This window comes from Salvia hispanica, chromosome 1 (assembly GCF_029641045.1).
Source record: "Salvia hispanica isolate PSC_SH4W2 chromosome 1, Shi_PSC_v1, whole genome shotgun sequence".
In the NCBI taxonomy this organism is placed as follows: domain Eukaryota; kingdom Viridiplantae; phylum Streptophyta; class Magnoliopsida; order Lamiales; family Lamiaceae; genus Salvia; species Salvia hispanica.
Window position 1 is genome coordinate 3,302,277 of NC_142692.1, and position 16,886 is coordinate 3,319,162.

Genomic DNA, 16,886 nt, shown 5'->3' on the forward strand with positions numbered 1-16,886 from the left:
AGTTCATGACAAAAAGCATAAAGATAAGAAGGCAACCATGTGTTGTTCATCAACAGATCTTAGCATATCAATTAGAAAAAAATTTAAGCACCTCAAAACTCTACTTCTGTTTATTATTATCCATCTTGCCAAAAATTTGCACGAATTAACTGCACTAATCAATAGAAATAAATTGGTAATACTACCACAAACATGGTATATATGCATAAACTCGAATAAGTAAGAAAGAGATAATAGCAAGCTGAAATTCATACTCAAAAGAGAAATGTTGACAAACATGGAATCACATAGTCAAATAGAAAAAGTAAAGATCTTGCTAACTGATCAACATTTTTGTACAATCACATCTGCATAAGGGGAAGAGCTTGCTACACTCAGCACCTTCTCTCGAGCCAAAATGAACGCCTTTGGATTTGCTAAAAACACTCTTATCCGAAGTAGCATCTTCTCGAGCACACACGCATTTCTCAATAATACTTCCACTACTGGAACAATGGAGGCATCATGCGCGTTCCAAGTGATCTCGATTATCTTAAGTCGGAGTAGGGAGAGGCCGAGAGAGCTTGTTTTAGGCACCAATGAGCTACATGCACTAACCTCAACCACGTAGGGTTCTTCATCTTGGTACAAAAAACTGATGTACCTCTGTTAATTGAATTGTATCAATATCGGATAGATAGTCCTTATGAAAGATTTCGTACGAGCTGTTGGACTTGTATACTAGAAAGCATGTTATAGAATGTATTGATCGCATTTATGTCGACATCAGTTGTCCAAAACATATCTAACGTAGAATTAGATCTCCATGAATAGTCGAGGACACAAACAACATCATAAATGAAAAAAAAAATTCAGAGGTGAAGAAACAAGATGTATACCGCTTTACATTCGACAACTAACATCATCAGCTCAGGAAACATGTCGACGACATCAAGCAGTCCATCGGCTTTAGTAGGGTAGAGTTTCAAAAATGTGACATTCGGAAACGATACAAAATTATCCTTCTTCATCTCCAATAGAGCCTGATATAGGGAACTAATTTTAAAACAGAAACTTGTCATTTATACTGAATCATAATGAGCAACCAAACCTGGATGCATGAATAAGTTAAAGAGAGCTTTTGAAGATGGCAGATGAGTTAATTTTGTGATGGAAGAGCATGAGTATAGGCGGCGATGAGCAATGTAGTAGAGATTGATTCTTTCACGCGAGCGAAGAGGGTATGAAGGGGGGTTGGCTTCCAAATGCAGCTCTTCCACTTGGTTTGCGATAGCGAAGAGCAGGCATGAATCAATATCAGCAGACATGTGAGGTAAGAAATCGATATGTAGGGTGAATTTGAGAATTTTGGGAGCTCTCCAACGTGCAAAAGCCCAATGCACGAAGGTTTGGAATTTGTGGAAATCGGCGTTGGTGGAGTGGCGGAGATGGAGGGAGGGGATAGTGGTCCAGAGATGTTTCCACCATCTGGAGAGAAAGCTTGTGCTAGCAGCATCTATCATCGGTAAAAAGGAGAGAATGGAGAGGATTAGAGAGTCGGGCAAATCACTGAGGCGATCGTCGTCCATTGATGCTGATTTTTGGAATTGAGAAGATGAAAAGCAGCTATTAACAGGAAGATATAATGAGATACTGTACAGGGACATGAAGACTAAACGACGTCCAAAAAGGTGATATATACGTCGGTTTAGTAGAATGGAAGTGCCGAAGTCCAATGAAGAAGATGAAGAGTTTTCGTATAGTGATTCAATAGTGATGGATATTTTATCAATTGTTAAATTTGTGCTTTTAATAATCAGCTGTAAAACATTTTATAAAAAATTCATGACGAAATATTTTGACTTTTTATTTGTAAGATGGTGATATGGCGTATGCACATATACATATATATATGTTTTAAATTGATGACATGGATGGAATATGTGATAGCTGATAAGTGTGTTGAGAAAAACAATATCTTTGTAGAATTCGCACATGTCACATTAGAATTTTCAATCTTAATCAAGACTTGTAGGACAAATTGATAGAATATGTTATGATTCTTAGAAGAGTAAAGATTGTTGAATAATGCCATTTGTATATATTCAACTGGGTTATAGTTTATGAGGGCTTTACATGCCTAAATAGGGTACAAATTATCTACACGAAGAAAGATTTACCCTAGCTACAAATCAAGAAAATTATTCACTAGAATCAATCTTCAATCAAACCTGAGATTTCTTCCAATCTTCCTTGATTTATTTCCAACACTCCCTCTTAAGTTAAACAATGGGATCACTCATTTTTAACTTGTCCAATACGTTATGGAAGCTCCTTGAATCAACTGCTTTAGTGAGGATATCTGCCAACTAGTCCTCTGATCTAACAAAAGGAAGATCCACAATTTTCGCCTCTATATTCTCCTTAATAAAATGTCGATCCACCTCGACATGCTTCGTCCGATCATGCTGTACTGAGTTCTCAAATATGCTGATAGCTGCCTTGTTGTCACAAAAGAGTTTGCACGAGTGTTGTGACATCAGTCCCAATTCTGTCATAAGCTTTCACAGGATTCAGTCAAACCACTCTTGATTCCCCAAAATTCTGCCTCGGTACTAGATAGTGCCACCACTTTCTGCTTCTTGCTCCGCCAAGTCACCAGATTCTCTCCAACAAATGTAAGATACCCAGCTATAGATTTTCGATCATTTGGATTCCCAGTCCAGTCAGCATCTGTAAACCCCAATATTTCCATATGACCATGATTTTCAAATAGAATTCCATATCCCGGGGTTCCCTTCAAGTATCGCACAATTCTCAATACTGCTTCCCAGTGATTAGTCTGAGGCTTGTGCATAAACTGACTAACTACTCCAACTGCATAGGCAATATCAGGCCTAGTGTGGGAAAGATATATCAGCTTACCCACGAGACGCTGGTATCTAGTCTGGTTCGTGAGCTTTGCTCCCTCGATCAGTTGCAGGCCATGATTCTGCATTATCGGCGTCTCAGCAGGCTTACAATCCAACATTCCTGTTTCAGCTAGAAGATCCAAGACATACTTCCTATGGTTTATGAATATTCCCTTCTTGGATCGCAATACTACAATTCCCAGAAAATACCTGAGAAGTACCAAGTCTTTCATTTCAAACTCAGTGAATAAGTTCTTCTTCAACAGAATTATCTCCTCCTCATCATCTCCAGTCAGAATCATATCATCTACGTAAATGATCAAACAAGTAATCTTTCCTTCCCTCTTCTTGAGGAATAGGGTATGATCTGAGTTGCTTTGTCTGTACCCATACTTTTTCATTACCTTAGTAAATCTCCCGAACCATGCTCTAGGAGATTGCTTTAAGCCATAGAGAGTCTTCTTGAGCTTACACACTTCATGCCCTTTAAATTCTCCACCAAAGCCAGGAGGGGTGTCCATGTAGATTGGCTTTGTTAGTTCCCCATGCAGGAAGGCGTTCGTCACATCAAATTGATGTAGTGGCCACTCCTTATTTGCAGCAATCGAAAAAAGGACTCGAATGGTGCTCATCTTGGCCACTGGTGAGAAGGTTTCTGCATAATCAACTTCATACGTCTGAGTGTACTCCTTTGCCACTAACCTCGCCTTGTAGCGTTCAATGGACCCATTTGGTCTTCTTTTGATCGTGAATACCCAACAACATCCTACTAGTCTGGATCCCTCAGGTCTCGTGCATTTCTCCCAAGTCTTATTTTTCAACAGTGCCTTCATTTCAACTACCATTGCATCCCTCCAATGCTTAATTTTCATAGCTTCTTCAGCAGTTCTGGGAATTTCTTCTTCATATAGGGCAACAGTAAATGCCCTTGCCATCTCGGTCAGGTTAGCCTTAGCAAGATTCGCCACTGAGTATCTGCTTCTCTTAGAGACCCGTTCTGGACTGTACCTCTTGGGTGGGATCCCTCTTGTAGTTCATAAGGGAAGTATGTATTGCACTGTGTCTCCATCTACAGCTGCATTCTCCACAGTGTCTGTCGAAGAGTCATTAGGAATAATTGTACAATCTGATCCAGTGCCAGGTATTACCTTAGATATCACTGGAGGAGGATTGTTAGACGGAGGCGGTTGAGGAGGCTCTGCATGAGACAAGACGGGCTCGGCGGCAGTACTAGCTTTCTCTGTTGGTTCCACGTTCAAGTAGTTTGGCAGTGGCATAAACCAACTTAGGGGGTCCAGATGAACAACTACTACTCTCCCCCTGACCACTAAGGCTGGTACAATAGTATTCACACTCTAAGAAATTACAATTCATCGTGGTTATAATTTTTCTAGAAGAGGGATCAAAGCACCTATAACCTTTCTGATGTATCCCATATCCCAAAAAAACACATTTTAAAGCTCATGCGGAAAATTTGTTTCTTTCATTTTTAGATACATGGACATATACGGGACACCCAAAGATTTTTAGGGGTAAGGTAAGTGGTTCGGGTACCTTGGCTTGCATAGATAGAGTCTGAAGAGGTGTTTTCATGTTCAAGATTTTTGTAGGAAGACGATTGATCAAATACACAGAAGTAGCAATTGCCTCAGGCCACAAAAATTTGGGGACTTTGGAGTCAAAAAACAAAGCTCGGGTAACCTCCAAAATAATTTCGTTTTTCCTCTCTGCCACTCCGTTTTGTTCGGGGGTATAAGCACAAGATGTTTGATGTATTAAGCCCCTTTTTTTGAAAAACTCTGACATCTCCTTAATTCTCTTCCATTATCCGATCTAAGTGTTTGAATAGTGGTTTGAAACTGTGTTTGAATCAAATTAGAAAGGATGACAAATTTTTCATAAACTTCAGATTTATTTTTCAAGAAATATATCCAAGTCATTCTAGAGAAATCATCCACAAAAATTAAAAAATACTTAAAACCATGATCACTAGTAATAGGCGCACGGCAGCACACATCAGCATGAATCAAAGAAAAAAGAGTTTTAACCCAGGGGTTTCAGTAGATTTAAATGACTGTCCGTGGCTTTTCACGAAAACACAAGACTCACAATCAATGTTCTTAAGATGAGAAAACTTGGGAAAAAGCAATTTAAAATAACCAGGTCACGGGTGACCATATCGTCGATGCCACAACCAAGCTTCTCGAGATGCAGATCCGTGAGCTAGCATCGCGGTACTTCCTTGGTGAGCCATCTCGTCAACATAGTAGAGGCCTTGACGCTCAGTGCCACATCCAATTATCCTCCTCGTCCTGATATCCTGTAATACACAAAAATTTGGATGCATCAGCAACGTACAATTTAATTCCTTCGTCACATGACTAATGGACATCAACTTATGTGATAATTTCGGAACATATAGGCAATTTGACAACTTTAAAGTTGGTGAAATTTCAATTGTTCCACTTCCTTCCACTGAGGTTAACTCCCCATCTGCAGTCTGAATTTGACTTTTCTTAGACCCACTAAAATTCACAAAATCATTTTTATCGTGAATCATGGTATCAGTTGCCCCACAATAAAAAATCCACCATTTCTCCTTCCTACTAGGTTCATATTGTACATTACAAGCAATAGGTAATTCTCTCAATATTTCCAATCTATTAGGGGTAATAATCGAATCTCCTAAAGTCTGGGGTTGAAATTCAGAATTATTAATACATAGGGGGGCAGATAGAGACATATTATCAGGATGGGGTATATTTTGCAATTCACATAAACTAAAAGGGGTTGAATCATAAGATGGGCTAGGTTTATTAATTCCTAGCCCATTACCTTCATTCTCAACGGATCTCACGCCATCCTTGCGAAAGCAGCTTCTCTGATCTCCTCACCTCGTCTGCCACCGTCGCCGTTTGAGACGTCGGCATCTCCGTTCCTTCCCCTAGCGTTGGCTCCCTCGCGGTTGTCGGCTCCAGTCGGTGTGTGGTGATTTCCACCACTGCCTTCTTCAACTCCGATGGCCAATTTGGCCTTCGCCTTCTGGTTCTCATCCCACCACTCCGGAAAACTGACCAACCGGAAGCAATTCTCCCGAGTGTGTTTGTTCATCCCACAGTGAGAGCACCACAACTTGGATTTGTCTGGTTTATTTCTGCGGCAGATGTTGGCGGCGGCGGGGCGTGGTGGCTGCTGTCCAAATCGTGGTGGCGCCGATTGAGGTGGGAATTGTGTGTTTCGGGCTCCGAATCCGAAACCTACTCCGCCCGATGATGGATCCCCGTTCGTTGCGCCGGTTGAGTTGGAGTTCGCCAGTGGCATAATCTTGAGCCGTGTGGTTTCCCGCTTCACCCACCCGTATGCGACGTCGACTGAGGGCACCGGACTTTCTTTCAGAATATCCCGTCTGATTCCTTCAAATTGGGGATTTAGTCCCTTCAAGAACTTGTGAAGCCTTAGTGTGTTGGTGTGTCTCCGATATTGGCATACTCCTTTACCGCAACAGTCGATTGGCTTCTCTTGGCACCGATCGATCTCGACCCACACTCCATGCAGGGTCCTCCAGTAGGTCTCCAGATCCATGTCTCCTTGGACGGTCTGGCTGATTTTTTCATCTAATTCATATATGAGATATGGATCAGATGTGCTTTCATAGGTCCCGGCCAAGCTTTCCCAAATGGCTTTTGCTCTTTGGTGATGCGCGAAATCTCCAACAATATCGATCTCGATATTGTCCACAATCCAGGAGAACACGACCAGATCGATCTCCTCCCATTCGATGTACTCTTTGTCCGTCGGTTCTGGGGGCGCCGACACTCCAGTAATGTGTCTCAGCACCCTTCTGCTTTCAATGGCTACTTTCATTAGCCGAGCCCACAGGGGGTAGTTCTTTCCACTGAGCTTGAATGCAATTGTAACATTTTTGCTCGTTTTGATTCTGGTATCGTCGGTTTTGTGGTTGTCTCCTTCGGGTTTAACATCTTCATCTCCTGCCATCTTGCAGGTTCGGTGGTTGTCGCCTTCTGGCCGAGATAAGGTGTATGGCTATGATGAATATTTTCTGAGCCTTAGCTCTGATACCATGTTGAATAATGTCGTTTGTATATATTCAATTGGGTTATCGTTTATGAGGGCTTTACATGCCTAAATAGGCTACAAATTATCTACACAAGGAAAGATTTACCCAAGCCACAAATTAGGAAAATTATTCACTAGAATCAATCTTCAATCAATCCCGAGATTTCTTCCAATCTTCCTTGATTTATTTCCAACAAAGGTAAAATTGGTCGTGAACATATGCTCATCTTATGATTTTGGTCCTAAACTTTGTCTTTTGAATTTTTTGGTCTGATACATTTCAAATCGGATCACAATTGGTCCTCCGTTAACAATTCCATTAGTATTTAACTGTCAGCAATTATAATAACAATTTTGACCAACTTAAGCAATCCAATTAAGTTTCGGATTCGGTGCAAAGGGAAACACTCCAAGTCGCGGTGCATGCTCTCGGAAAGCCAAGCAGCAATGAGGCGAATGGAGGAACGGATGGATCAGTTTTCAAAAGTAATCGAAAGATTGCAAACGGAAAAAATGCAGCCAGAGCAAAACCAAAATGATGCTCCTCCTACACGCACACCTATATTACCTAATCAATCTTCCAACTCAAATATCGTAGGATACAAACTTCAGGTGTATAATGGCATTTTCTTTATCCTAATTTCACCCTTCTGTTGGATCTTCGTCATAATCTATGTAAAAAACCTTAGGTTGGAGATTATGTGTGCTTGAAGAGTTTGTTCGATCCAAAGAAAATTGTGGCCAAAGGCTGTCTTGAAACTGTAGATCCGGATGAATGCGTTGCAGGAAGACAACTCGGATCAAACTGGTATGGAGTTCAAATTTCTGTTCCCATAGAGTGGGATGAAGATTTGATTAGGCCGTTTTCAAACTTATCCACAATCGGAGAAGCAGTAGGAAATCGCGTCGCATGGCCTCACCACCTGGTAATGTTACTCTTGAACCCTTTATTCATTTATTTGAACTAGTATTATTTTCATGTTTATGAAGGAGATACTAACATATATCTATATTAAAAAAAAATAGGTTACTGATAAATAAAGATATTCAAGAATAACTGACTTACTGATAAATAAAGATCATCGTTTAAATATTTATGTATACTGAATTTTGTAAAAATGGTTTGTGGGATGTTAAATTTGAGACTATATCTGTTATATTAAGTGTGTTAGTAGTACTATTTGTTGGAAATATTTTAGATATATGTTGGAAGAGTAATTTAGTTTGGAGGAAATATTTGAGAGGAGAATGAGTGGAATATGTGGGAAATGATTTAGGAGATGTTTGTGAAGTTGGGAAAGTAAGACACTCTTTAATTTCTCTAATTCTCAAGATCTCAACTTCTTCAACTTCTACCACTTGTTACAACTCCCCTCTATTTATAGGGATTCTCTTCATATTTTAGAATTATCTATTTGATAATTTTATATTATAAATATCTAGATTTTTATAGATAAAAATCTAGATATTTCTTATATCATATCTAGCATGTAGACTATTCTCCCAAAAATATCTAGATATTTCTACCTAAATATCTAAATATCTCTACAAAAATGTCTAGATATTTTTCCATGCATATTCTAGACAATTCTATATAAATATCTAAATACTTGTATAAGGGTCATATTCTAATACTTATAGCACCCTAATTCAAAATCAAGACCAAATCTACACCCTTAAATTTTAAAATGAGTGGATGAGATTAAATCTTACGAATCTCAATAAATAGTAGACAAAATATCAACAAAAAGGTAATATCGTCATTATATTATCATATGATAATTTTCGTGATTTTTTTTATATCAACATAGTTTATTACAAATATCAACAATATGACATAAGAATATCAACACTAGTACAAGAAAATATCAACACATATTTATTGAGATTTTTACATGGTTTTATTAAGATTTTTTGATGTATTTGTTGATAAAAATCTGGTTATCAATATTTACGAAAACTAAAATAAAAAATATCAAATTTCACCATCCGAACGTCGTCGGAACATATGCAATTGAGATCTCGTTGGAATCCTTATAAAATTATCTTTAATTTGATATATTTTTTGCAAAAAAATAATTTAAATTGAGAGAGTTACGTAAATTTAAAGTTTTAAGATGATTTTAATGAGAGAGAATTGACATTAATACCCTCTAATTTATTTATTATTTTTCTTAATTAAAAATATAATTCATGTGACATTATTTTAACCACTAGATCTTCTAATCTAATGGCTAAGATTTAGTCTTAGTTTGGAATTGCTAATTACTCCCTCCGTCCAACAATAGCAGTCCTATTTCTAAAGGGCGCGGATTTTAAGAAAGTGGTGGAGTGTATAATAAATGACGTGGGATAAATGAATTTTGGGTCCACTTAAAATGTTTAATTTATAAATTCATCTTTTATAATGCAATAATTTTCTGATTTTAGCTTTTTTTTATCCACTGCAAAATCAATACACCAAAAACAATAACCAGCTCAAGATTTAATACACTGCAAAAATCAATACACCAAGATTTAAACACCAATAACAGAACCAGCTTCAAGTCAATACACGCAAAATCCACGCTTTAATTCAAATCCGATGTGAATCGATTTCAAAAGACAAGATTAATGAATCAAATCTAGCACCGAACTTAAATCAAAGATCAAAAACTGTTGAGTGGCCACAAGAACAAATTTTTCAAGAACAACATTTTATGAAATTAATACTCCAATACAACAATGTTTTGAACCTTAGTCCAAATCAGGCACACAACCAGTCGAAAAACCCTAATTAAACTCAACACAACAATTAATTTCAAGAAGAGGAAGGGGATTAGGGTTCGCTGAGAGAGAGATAAGGGACAATGTTTTGGACTGTATTCCATTTCAGAGAGAGAAGGAGACGGCCGATTAGGGTTTGATATGGGGTGGTGGAGGCGGCGCGGTGAAGGCGGTGGGCGATAAGGAGACGGTGGAGGCGGCGTGGTAGAGGCAGCGTGGTGCAGGCGACAGACGATAAGGAGGTGATGGCGGCGGCGCGGTGGAAGCAGCGTGGTGGAGGCGGTGGTGGAGACGTTTCGCGAGAGTGAGAGAGAGAGATTCGCGAATGCTTGTACAGATTGGGGGTTGGGGTGGAAATTAGGGAATCAATTTGGGGGTTTTTTAATGGCAGTTTTGAAATTTAAGTATAAGTAAGGTAATTAGATTGTCCAAATATGGTAAGTAGAACCGAGACTCCTATTCTCGGACGTCCCAAAACGGAAAAAGGGGACTCCTATTGTTGGACGGAGGAAGTAGTTAGCAAATGATCACTCCCCAGTTGTATAACATTTAGATATTTACTATTACAAAATCAAGTTTATTTAATAATATTCCAACACTATTTAGATGATAGTTGAGAGTATCAAAATTAAACTAGATAAAAGATTGTAATTGAACTAGTAAATGGAATGAAATAATATGCACAAATTAACCCAACCTTTTGCACTTACCATTTCATAATTTGATTTCATCACTAATAAATAACCGATGTACTTTTTCCATGCAAGCATGTAACAAACATACGAAGATAACAAGTTCACGACTTAAAAATCAACAAAGAAATGTTCTCAAACATAGTGCAAGTCAAACAAAGAAAGCAAAGAACGAATTTGAGTATACAAATTTGGTTCGAAAACATCTAATTACAGTCATATCTTGAATCAAAAGAGACTTAACTAATCAACATTTAGTATAATCACATCCTATACTCAGAATCTTCCTTTGAGCTACACTACTTGGATTGCTGATTTCGACCTAGCATGCTTCTATTGTTCGAATTAACTTACCTCTCGTTGTACCTCTTTACGTTCAACAATTAATTTCATCAGCTCGGGAAACATGTCGACAACACCAAGCACTTCATTGCCTTCAACGCAATAGAGTTTCAGAAACGTGACATTTGGAAACAAAACAAGATTATCTTTTTTCACAGGGGGAAATGAGTTAGTTTGTTTATAAGAGATAATTTAGTTTATTAGGCAAAGATATTTAAGAATTTTAGGAGGTACTAGTAGTATTATTTATTCTCTCCACAACACGTTAAAACCTAGAAGTCCTTTCAACAACCAACATATAATTATTATCATATATCAATCAAATCCAAGAACAAGATCTATTCAAAAAATATAGTGATATAATTGGTTCTTTGTTAATTGATTCATTTTTTTCACCAATGAGATTATAAAAAATATGTTTAGTGTATAAAATGGATACAAAATAAAGTAGGAGAGAAAACAAAGTAAGAAAATAAAGAGAGAACAAAATTAGAAAGAGAAAATACATTCATATTTAGTGTATTAAATGCACTAGACTATGTATAGTATACACTAAATATATCTATGGTAAAAATATGAATATATTAGTAGGAAAAATCTTAAGCACCTCAAAATTCTACTTATTAGTAATTACTGTCTGCTTAACTGTTTTCATATGCCAAAAACTTGCACTAATTAACTACACTAACTAAAATAAATAAAATGGCCCTCTTAATACCATAGACATATATAGTCAAACATAGTCAAACATAGTAAGTTAATCTTCACAAACATAGAGGAGCAAAACACAGTCTAATAAAGAAAGTAAAGATTCAATTTGAGTGGAATCCTTGGCTGCAAAAACTAATCAGCATTTTCGAATAATCACATCTGCAACAGGAGAAGATCTTGCTATACTTAGCACCTTTTTTTGAGCCAAAGTGAACGCTTCTTGTTTTGCTCCATACATTCTCAGTCCCAGTACCATCTTCTCGAGCATGTGAGCATTTCTCAACAATACTTCAACAACTCGAATAATGGAGGCATCACGCACGTTCCAAGTGATCTCGATCATCTTAAGTCGGAGCAGAGAGAGGCAGGGAGAAATCGTTCTAGGCGCGAGTGAGCTACATGCATCACCCTCGACCACGTAGGGTTCTTCATCTTGGAATAGAGAATTGAGCTGCATCTGTTGAATGATTGTATTTGTATCGGGGATAATCGTTATGAAAAAATTAGTAAGAACCGTTCGAGTTGCATACTCGTAATCATGCTTTAAGAGCTGCTTATGCATCAAGAACTCCGCTTCCATTAGTTGCAAGTCATTTACATCAAAATCAGCAAAATCCAAGATAATAACGAGCGTCGAGAGGTAAGTTATTTCGAACTATAGAAACATGCTAGGTCTCATTTTAACCGCGCATTTACCCTAAACAAAGAAACAAAACAGTACAGTACCTCATTATGTTCAACAATTAATATCATAAGCTCAGGAAACGCGTCGACAACATCAAGCATTCCATCGGCTTTAGGAGGATAGAGTTTCAGAAATGTGACATTTGAAAACAATACAAAGCTTTCTTTCTTCATCCCCAGAAGAACCTGAAATTGGTCACATACTAATTAGCAACAACTAAATGTGAACCAAATGAGAACAAAAACTTCCCATTTAAATTGAATCATAAAAAAATACATTGAGAAACAACATAACATTTGAGTCAAACAAGAAACCGAACCTTGGCACACGAATCCGTTAACGAGAGCTTTTCAACATGGCAGATGCTTAGGAAAATCTGTCTCAACATCTCCTCAAGCAACGTGAAGTAATCCAACCCATCAAAACAAACAACTGCATTAGTCAAAGAAGGGACTTCAAACAAACACTTGGTGTACGAAATCCCAGAAATTTCCAAACTCTCAAGGTTAGGAGCCAAAACCCTCAGTGCTGCTGCGTCGTTTTCCGATCCCAACCCGCACATGACGATCTTCAGCCTCTTCAAACTCGCAGATCGAATATTCAAATCCTCAGCGCTCTCCCTAACACGCAAATTCAACACCTCCAGCAGCGGAGCGCCGGAGATAATCATGTCCATGGCGTGTTGAGGCAATGAATACGCCTCTTCAATGGTTAAACTCGTGAGGCGATCCCACCTCACGCCCTCGCCAATGCTCAATTCGACGTAGATTAGAGTTAATTTTGTGAGGGAAGAGCATGAATAGAGGCGGGGATGAGGAGCGTAGAAGAGATCGGTCATCTGGAATGCCTCACGGAAACAACTGGGCAAAATTCGGGTGTAGGCTTTCAAATGGAGCTCTTCCACTTTGCGATCGATAGCGAAGAGCAGGATTGAATCGATAGAATCAGACGTGTAGGAGTTGAAATGGATATCTATGGTGAATTTGAGGAATTTGGGAGCTGTTAAATGTGCGAAAGCGCGATTGACGAAGGTTAGGAATTTGTCGAAATCGGCTGTGGGGGAGTGGTGGAGATGGAGGGAGGAGACGGTGGTCCAGAGATGTTTCCAGCGTTTGGAGAGAAGGGATGTGGTGAGGAGATCTGTGATCGGTAAAAAGGAGAGGATCGAGAGGATTAGAGAGTCGGGCAAATCACTGAGGCGATCGTCGTCCATTGTTGCTGAAGAACAGGAATGGACGAATGGTGGTGGGGAAAAAGCAGCTATCAACAAGAAGATTATATAATGAAATTGACACGAAGACTAAACGACGTCAAAAAAAAGGTGATAATTGGAAGTTGGTTTTAGTAGAATGGAAGTGCAGAAGACCGAGGAAGAAGATGAAGAGTTTACGTATAGTGATTTAATAGTGATAGATATTTTATCAATTGTTAAATTTGTGTTTTTAGGTTAAAATGTGAAAAGGACAAATTGTGAATTTTAGTCTATTTCCGGTCTATCTTATAATTTTAGTAATCAGTTGTAAATGGGAGTGACAATTGCTAACTCATCATTTAATTGCTAACTATAACTAATTTAAGGTCATAGTGTTTATTAATAAAATAAAAAAAGATAAAAAAAAAATCCAAATTAGGGTTTTGGATGAAAATGTCAATATAGTGTTTCGAAAATATCAACACAATGCTTTGAAAATGTCAACACAATGCTTTACGAATGTTAACCCATTGCTTATATTGACATTCTACATGTATTATATTGACATATTTTATATAGTATGTTGACATTTCTGTTGTACGAAAAAATTAAAAAATTTTGAATTTTTTTTCAAATTTTGACGTCGGAACATATGCATGTAGGATATCGTTGGAATACTTATGAAATTATCTTTAATTTTATATATGTTATATGAATTTAAAGTTTTGGAATTTCTTTTAAAAGTTAGTTATAACTAAACATATAGTTAATTGACGTTAATACCCCTATTGATATTTTATGGAATTTCTTTTAAAGTTAGTTATAACTAAACATGTAGTTAATTGACATTAATACCCCTATTGATATTTTTTGGAATTAATCCTATGGCCTTATTGACGTTTTTCGTTGATCGTATTGACATTTAGGGATTGATGATCTAAGCCCTTAATTTCAATATGTAATGGCTATTATTTAGTTGTAGTTAGCAGCAATTAAGTTATGAGTTAGCAATATAATACTCCCTATAAAACTATGAATTTTAATTTTTTTATAATAAAATCATGATAAAGTATTTTGACTTTTTATTTATAAGATGTTGATTTGTCGCATGCGTATGTATTTTAAACTGATGACATGGTTAAAATACATGATAAGTGTATTGAGAAAAATTGTGTCAGTGTAAAATTTTGCAGATGCCACATTAGATATAATTCATATTAGTAAATACTCGTTGGGAAATTTGAGAAATATGTTAAAATTCATAATTTTTACATAACAAGTAATAGAATTGTAGGACAAACCAAGACCAAAATTTATGTTTTTTTAATTTGCCTTGGGGATATGAGGGGAGAGGCAATCAGAAAACCGAAGCAATTTCTTCACTTTCTAGTGCCATATTCATTTCAAGAAAGGAGCACATTAATGGGAAAGGGGTGTATGGCTCAAAGGCACACTCCCTCAAAATCGAGTGTGGCGCTAGCTGCAGCGATGATCCGTCCCTCTTGATCCGCGTTGATGTGAAAACTGTTATGCAAGTGAAGCATCTGCAGTGGAAGTCTCACGAGAATCACACCAACTTTGTTGATGCTTTGGCGGTTGAGGTGTTTTGGGATGTCCATAACTGGTTGTTTGGTCCAATTCTTGGCAATGCCGTGCTCGTGTTCTAGAGTAGTTTGTCCGTGGAGAAGGTGTGGAGCACCGGGAGCCCTTCAATGTGCGACTCACCGCCCTTTCCATGGAGGTGTTCGGAGAGTTTGAGGGATCCTAATATGTCAGGCGTTGGTTTCTCAATTTTCTTGTATGTAAGCTCATGGAATCGGACAACAGTTGTACTAAGTTGATTTAGTTTATGTCTTGAAAATATTTGGTTAAGAATTCATCCAATTCTAGAATTCTTGTCTCTTGACCATGTTCTTGACGCCTCCAGATTATCCAAGATTAATTTTGTCACATGGAAAAAGTCAAAAAACATAAATTAACCAAGATTGATGCTACAAATCATTAGTTTTAACCATCCAAGTGAATTATATCTAATCCATCAAATCAAACACCACTGTCACATAAAATGCATTTTGTCTCATTTTGTATTGTATATATTTAACCTCACAATGAACTGATATTTTTGTCTTCAATATGCATGGAATTGAATATTACTAGTATTTGCCAAGAATGTCAAAGATAAACATTATATATACACATTGGCGGACCTACATGGGGACATGGGGTACAATGGAACCCCCAACATTCGGAATTGTACTCTATATATATATATATATATATATATATTAGTTTCACATTACAAATGAATACATCCATCAGCTCAGTGGCTGATCCTTTGGACACCCTTCATGGAGACCCGAGTTTCAATCCTCCTCATGTACAAATTTAGCACATTTTTATACTTCATCCACAAAGCACTTGTTTAAAATTTTCCATTTTTCCAAATACACAAGCTTTTTAATATTATTAACATACACAACTTCATTTGTTTGTTTGTTTTACCCATTAAAATAAAAACATTATCTCTATATTTTTCTTTTTCCTACTTTATTAACACCAAATAAAAATCTCATATCAAAAAACAAATGTTTTAGCCTTATTTATTACTCCCTATTAAAACAAAAACAATATCATCTCTATATTTTTCTCTCTTATTTTATAATTTTTTAAAATAACTTATAAAACAACACCAAATAAAACCTACTGCAAAACAAATGTTTTACATTTAGTGGGACACCATACCTTTATTATTTAACACTCATTAGTCATCAATGTATCTCACAACTTACTAAACCCATGCCATGACTACTAGCAAATATCGAAAAATATTCAACAATTGTTAATAGTAAATTGGACCCCCCAGAATAAAATTCCTGCGTTCGCCACTGTATATACATATAAAAGTTACTTCAACTCACATTAGCCTCACATAATTTATATCACACACACAAACATAGTTGCAACATCAACCAAGAAAGTAAACAGAGTCCAAAAACACACACATTTTTTAAACTTACACATTCCTATGACAAAGGTGCTGCCTCGCATTCTCTAGATCATCCCAGAGAGATACAGTCAAGAGATACAATTTTCTGGTTTGATCGACGACCAAGCTCCCGCAAATGACTTTTATTTTTATCTCTCCACCAATCGCAAGTGCTATGCCATAATCATGTTAAGGGAAATTATCCCTTAACAAATGGCTATGATTTGGAGTTGGAAAGAAGGTTTTTCCATGTTTTTGGATGTGTGTTTGAGTGAGGGAAGTGAAGATGAGTTTGCATAGAGATGTGAGTGTTTAAGTAGGGGATTAAATGTAAAATTATAGTCGCTAGCTATGGGACGGTTGCAGCCTCAAATATGTTAGGGCATCCGCAACGCTATCTCTTATCCGTCTCTTAACCGTCTCATCTCTTCACTATTCATGAGCCCCACTGTACTTTTCAGTTCATCTCTTAACTAAGAGACAACACCTGCATCCCTCCATCTCTTAACCATCTCTTAACTATTCATTCAATTTCATTTTTTAT

General features: G+C 37.2%; 3 protein-coding genes and 1 pseudogene across 3 annotated transcripts; 1 reads left to right on the forward strand and 3 right to left on the reverse strand.

The window, feature by feature from the left end:
- Positions 1-324: 324 nt before the first annotated feature.
- On the reverse strand, positions 325-1,568 carry LOC125221433 (putative F-box/FBD/LRR-repeat protein At5g25850). The gene is made up of 3 exons (XM_048123553.2): positions 1,068-1,568; positions 879-1,022; positions 325-645 (listed from the first exon to the last, which is right to left on the reverse strand). Exons 1-3 carry the CDS (start codon positions 1,566-1,568, stop codon positions 325-327), a joined length of 966 nt encoding a protein of 321 aa, XP_047979510.2.
- A 3,187-nt stretch (positions 1,569-4,755) lies between these two features.
- Positions 4,756-6,887, reverse strand: LOC125224579 (uncharacterized). The gene is made up of 2 exons (XM_089062518.1): positions 5,727-6,887; positions 4,756-5,211 (listed from the first exon to the last, which is right to left on the reverse strand). Exon 1 carries the CDS (start codon positions 6,885-6,887, stop codon positions 5,745-5,747), a length of 1,143 nt encoding a protein of 380 aa, XP_088918644.1. The 3' UTR covers positions 4,756-5,211; positions 5,727-5,744.
- Positions 6,888-11,554: 4,667 nt separating this feature from the next.
- On the reverse strand, positions 11,555-13,492 carry LOC148933105 (F-box protein At5g03100-like). The gene is made up of 3 exons (XM_089062537.1): positions 12,484-13,492; positions 12,206-12,349; positions 11,555-12,134 (listed from the first exon to the last, which is right to left on the reverse strand). The coding sequence occupies exons 1-3, from the start codon at positions 13,375-13,377 to the stop codon at positions 11,616-11,618; spliced, it is 1,557 nt and encodes a 518-aa protein (XP_088918663.1). The 5' UTR covers positions 13,378-13,492; the 3' UTR covers positions 11,555-11,615.
- A 21-nt stretch (positions 13,493-13,513) lies between these two features.
- LOC148933106 (uncharacterized) lies at positions 13,514-15,197 on the forward strand (annotated as a pseudogene).
- The last annotated feature ends 1,689 nt before the right edge of the window (positions 15,198-16,886 follow it).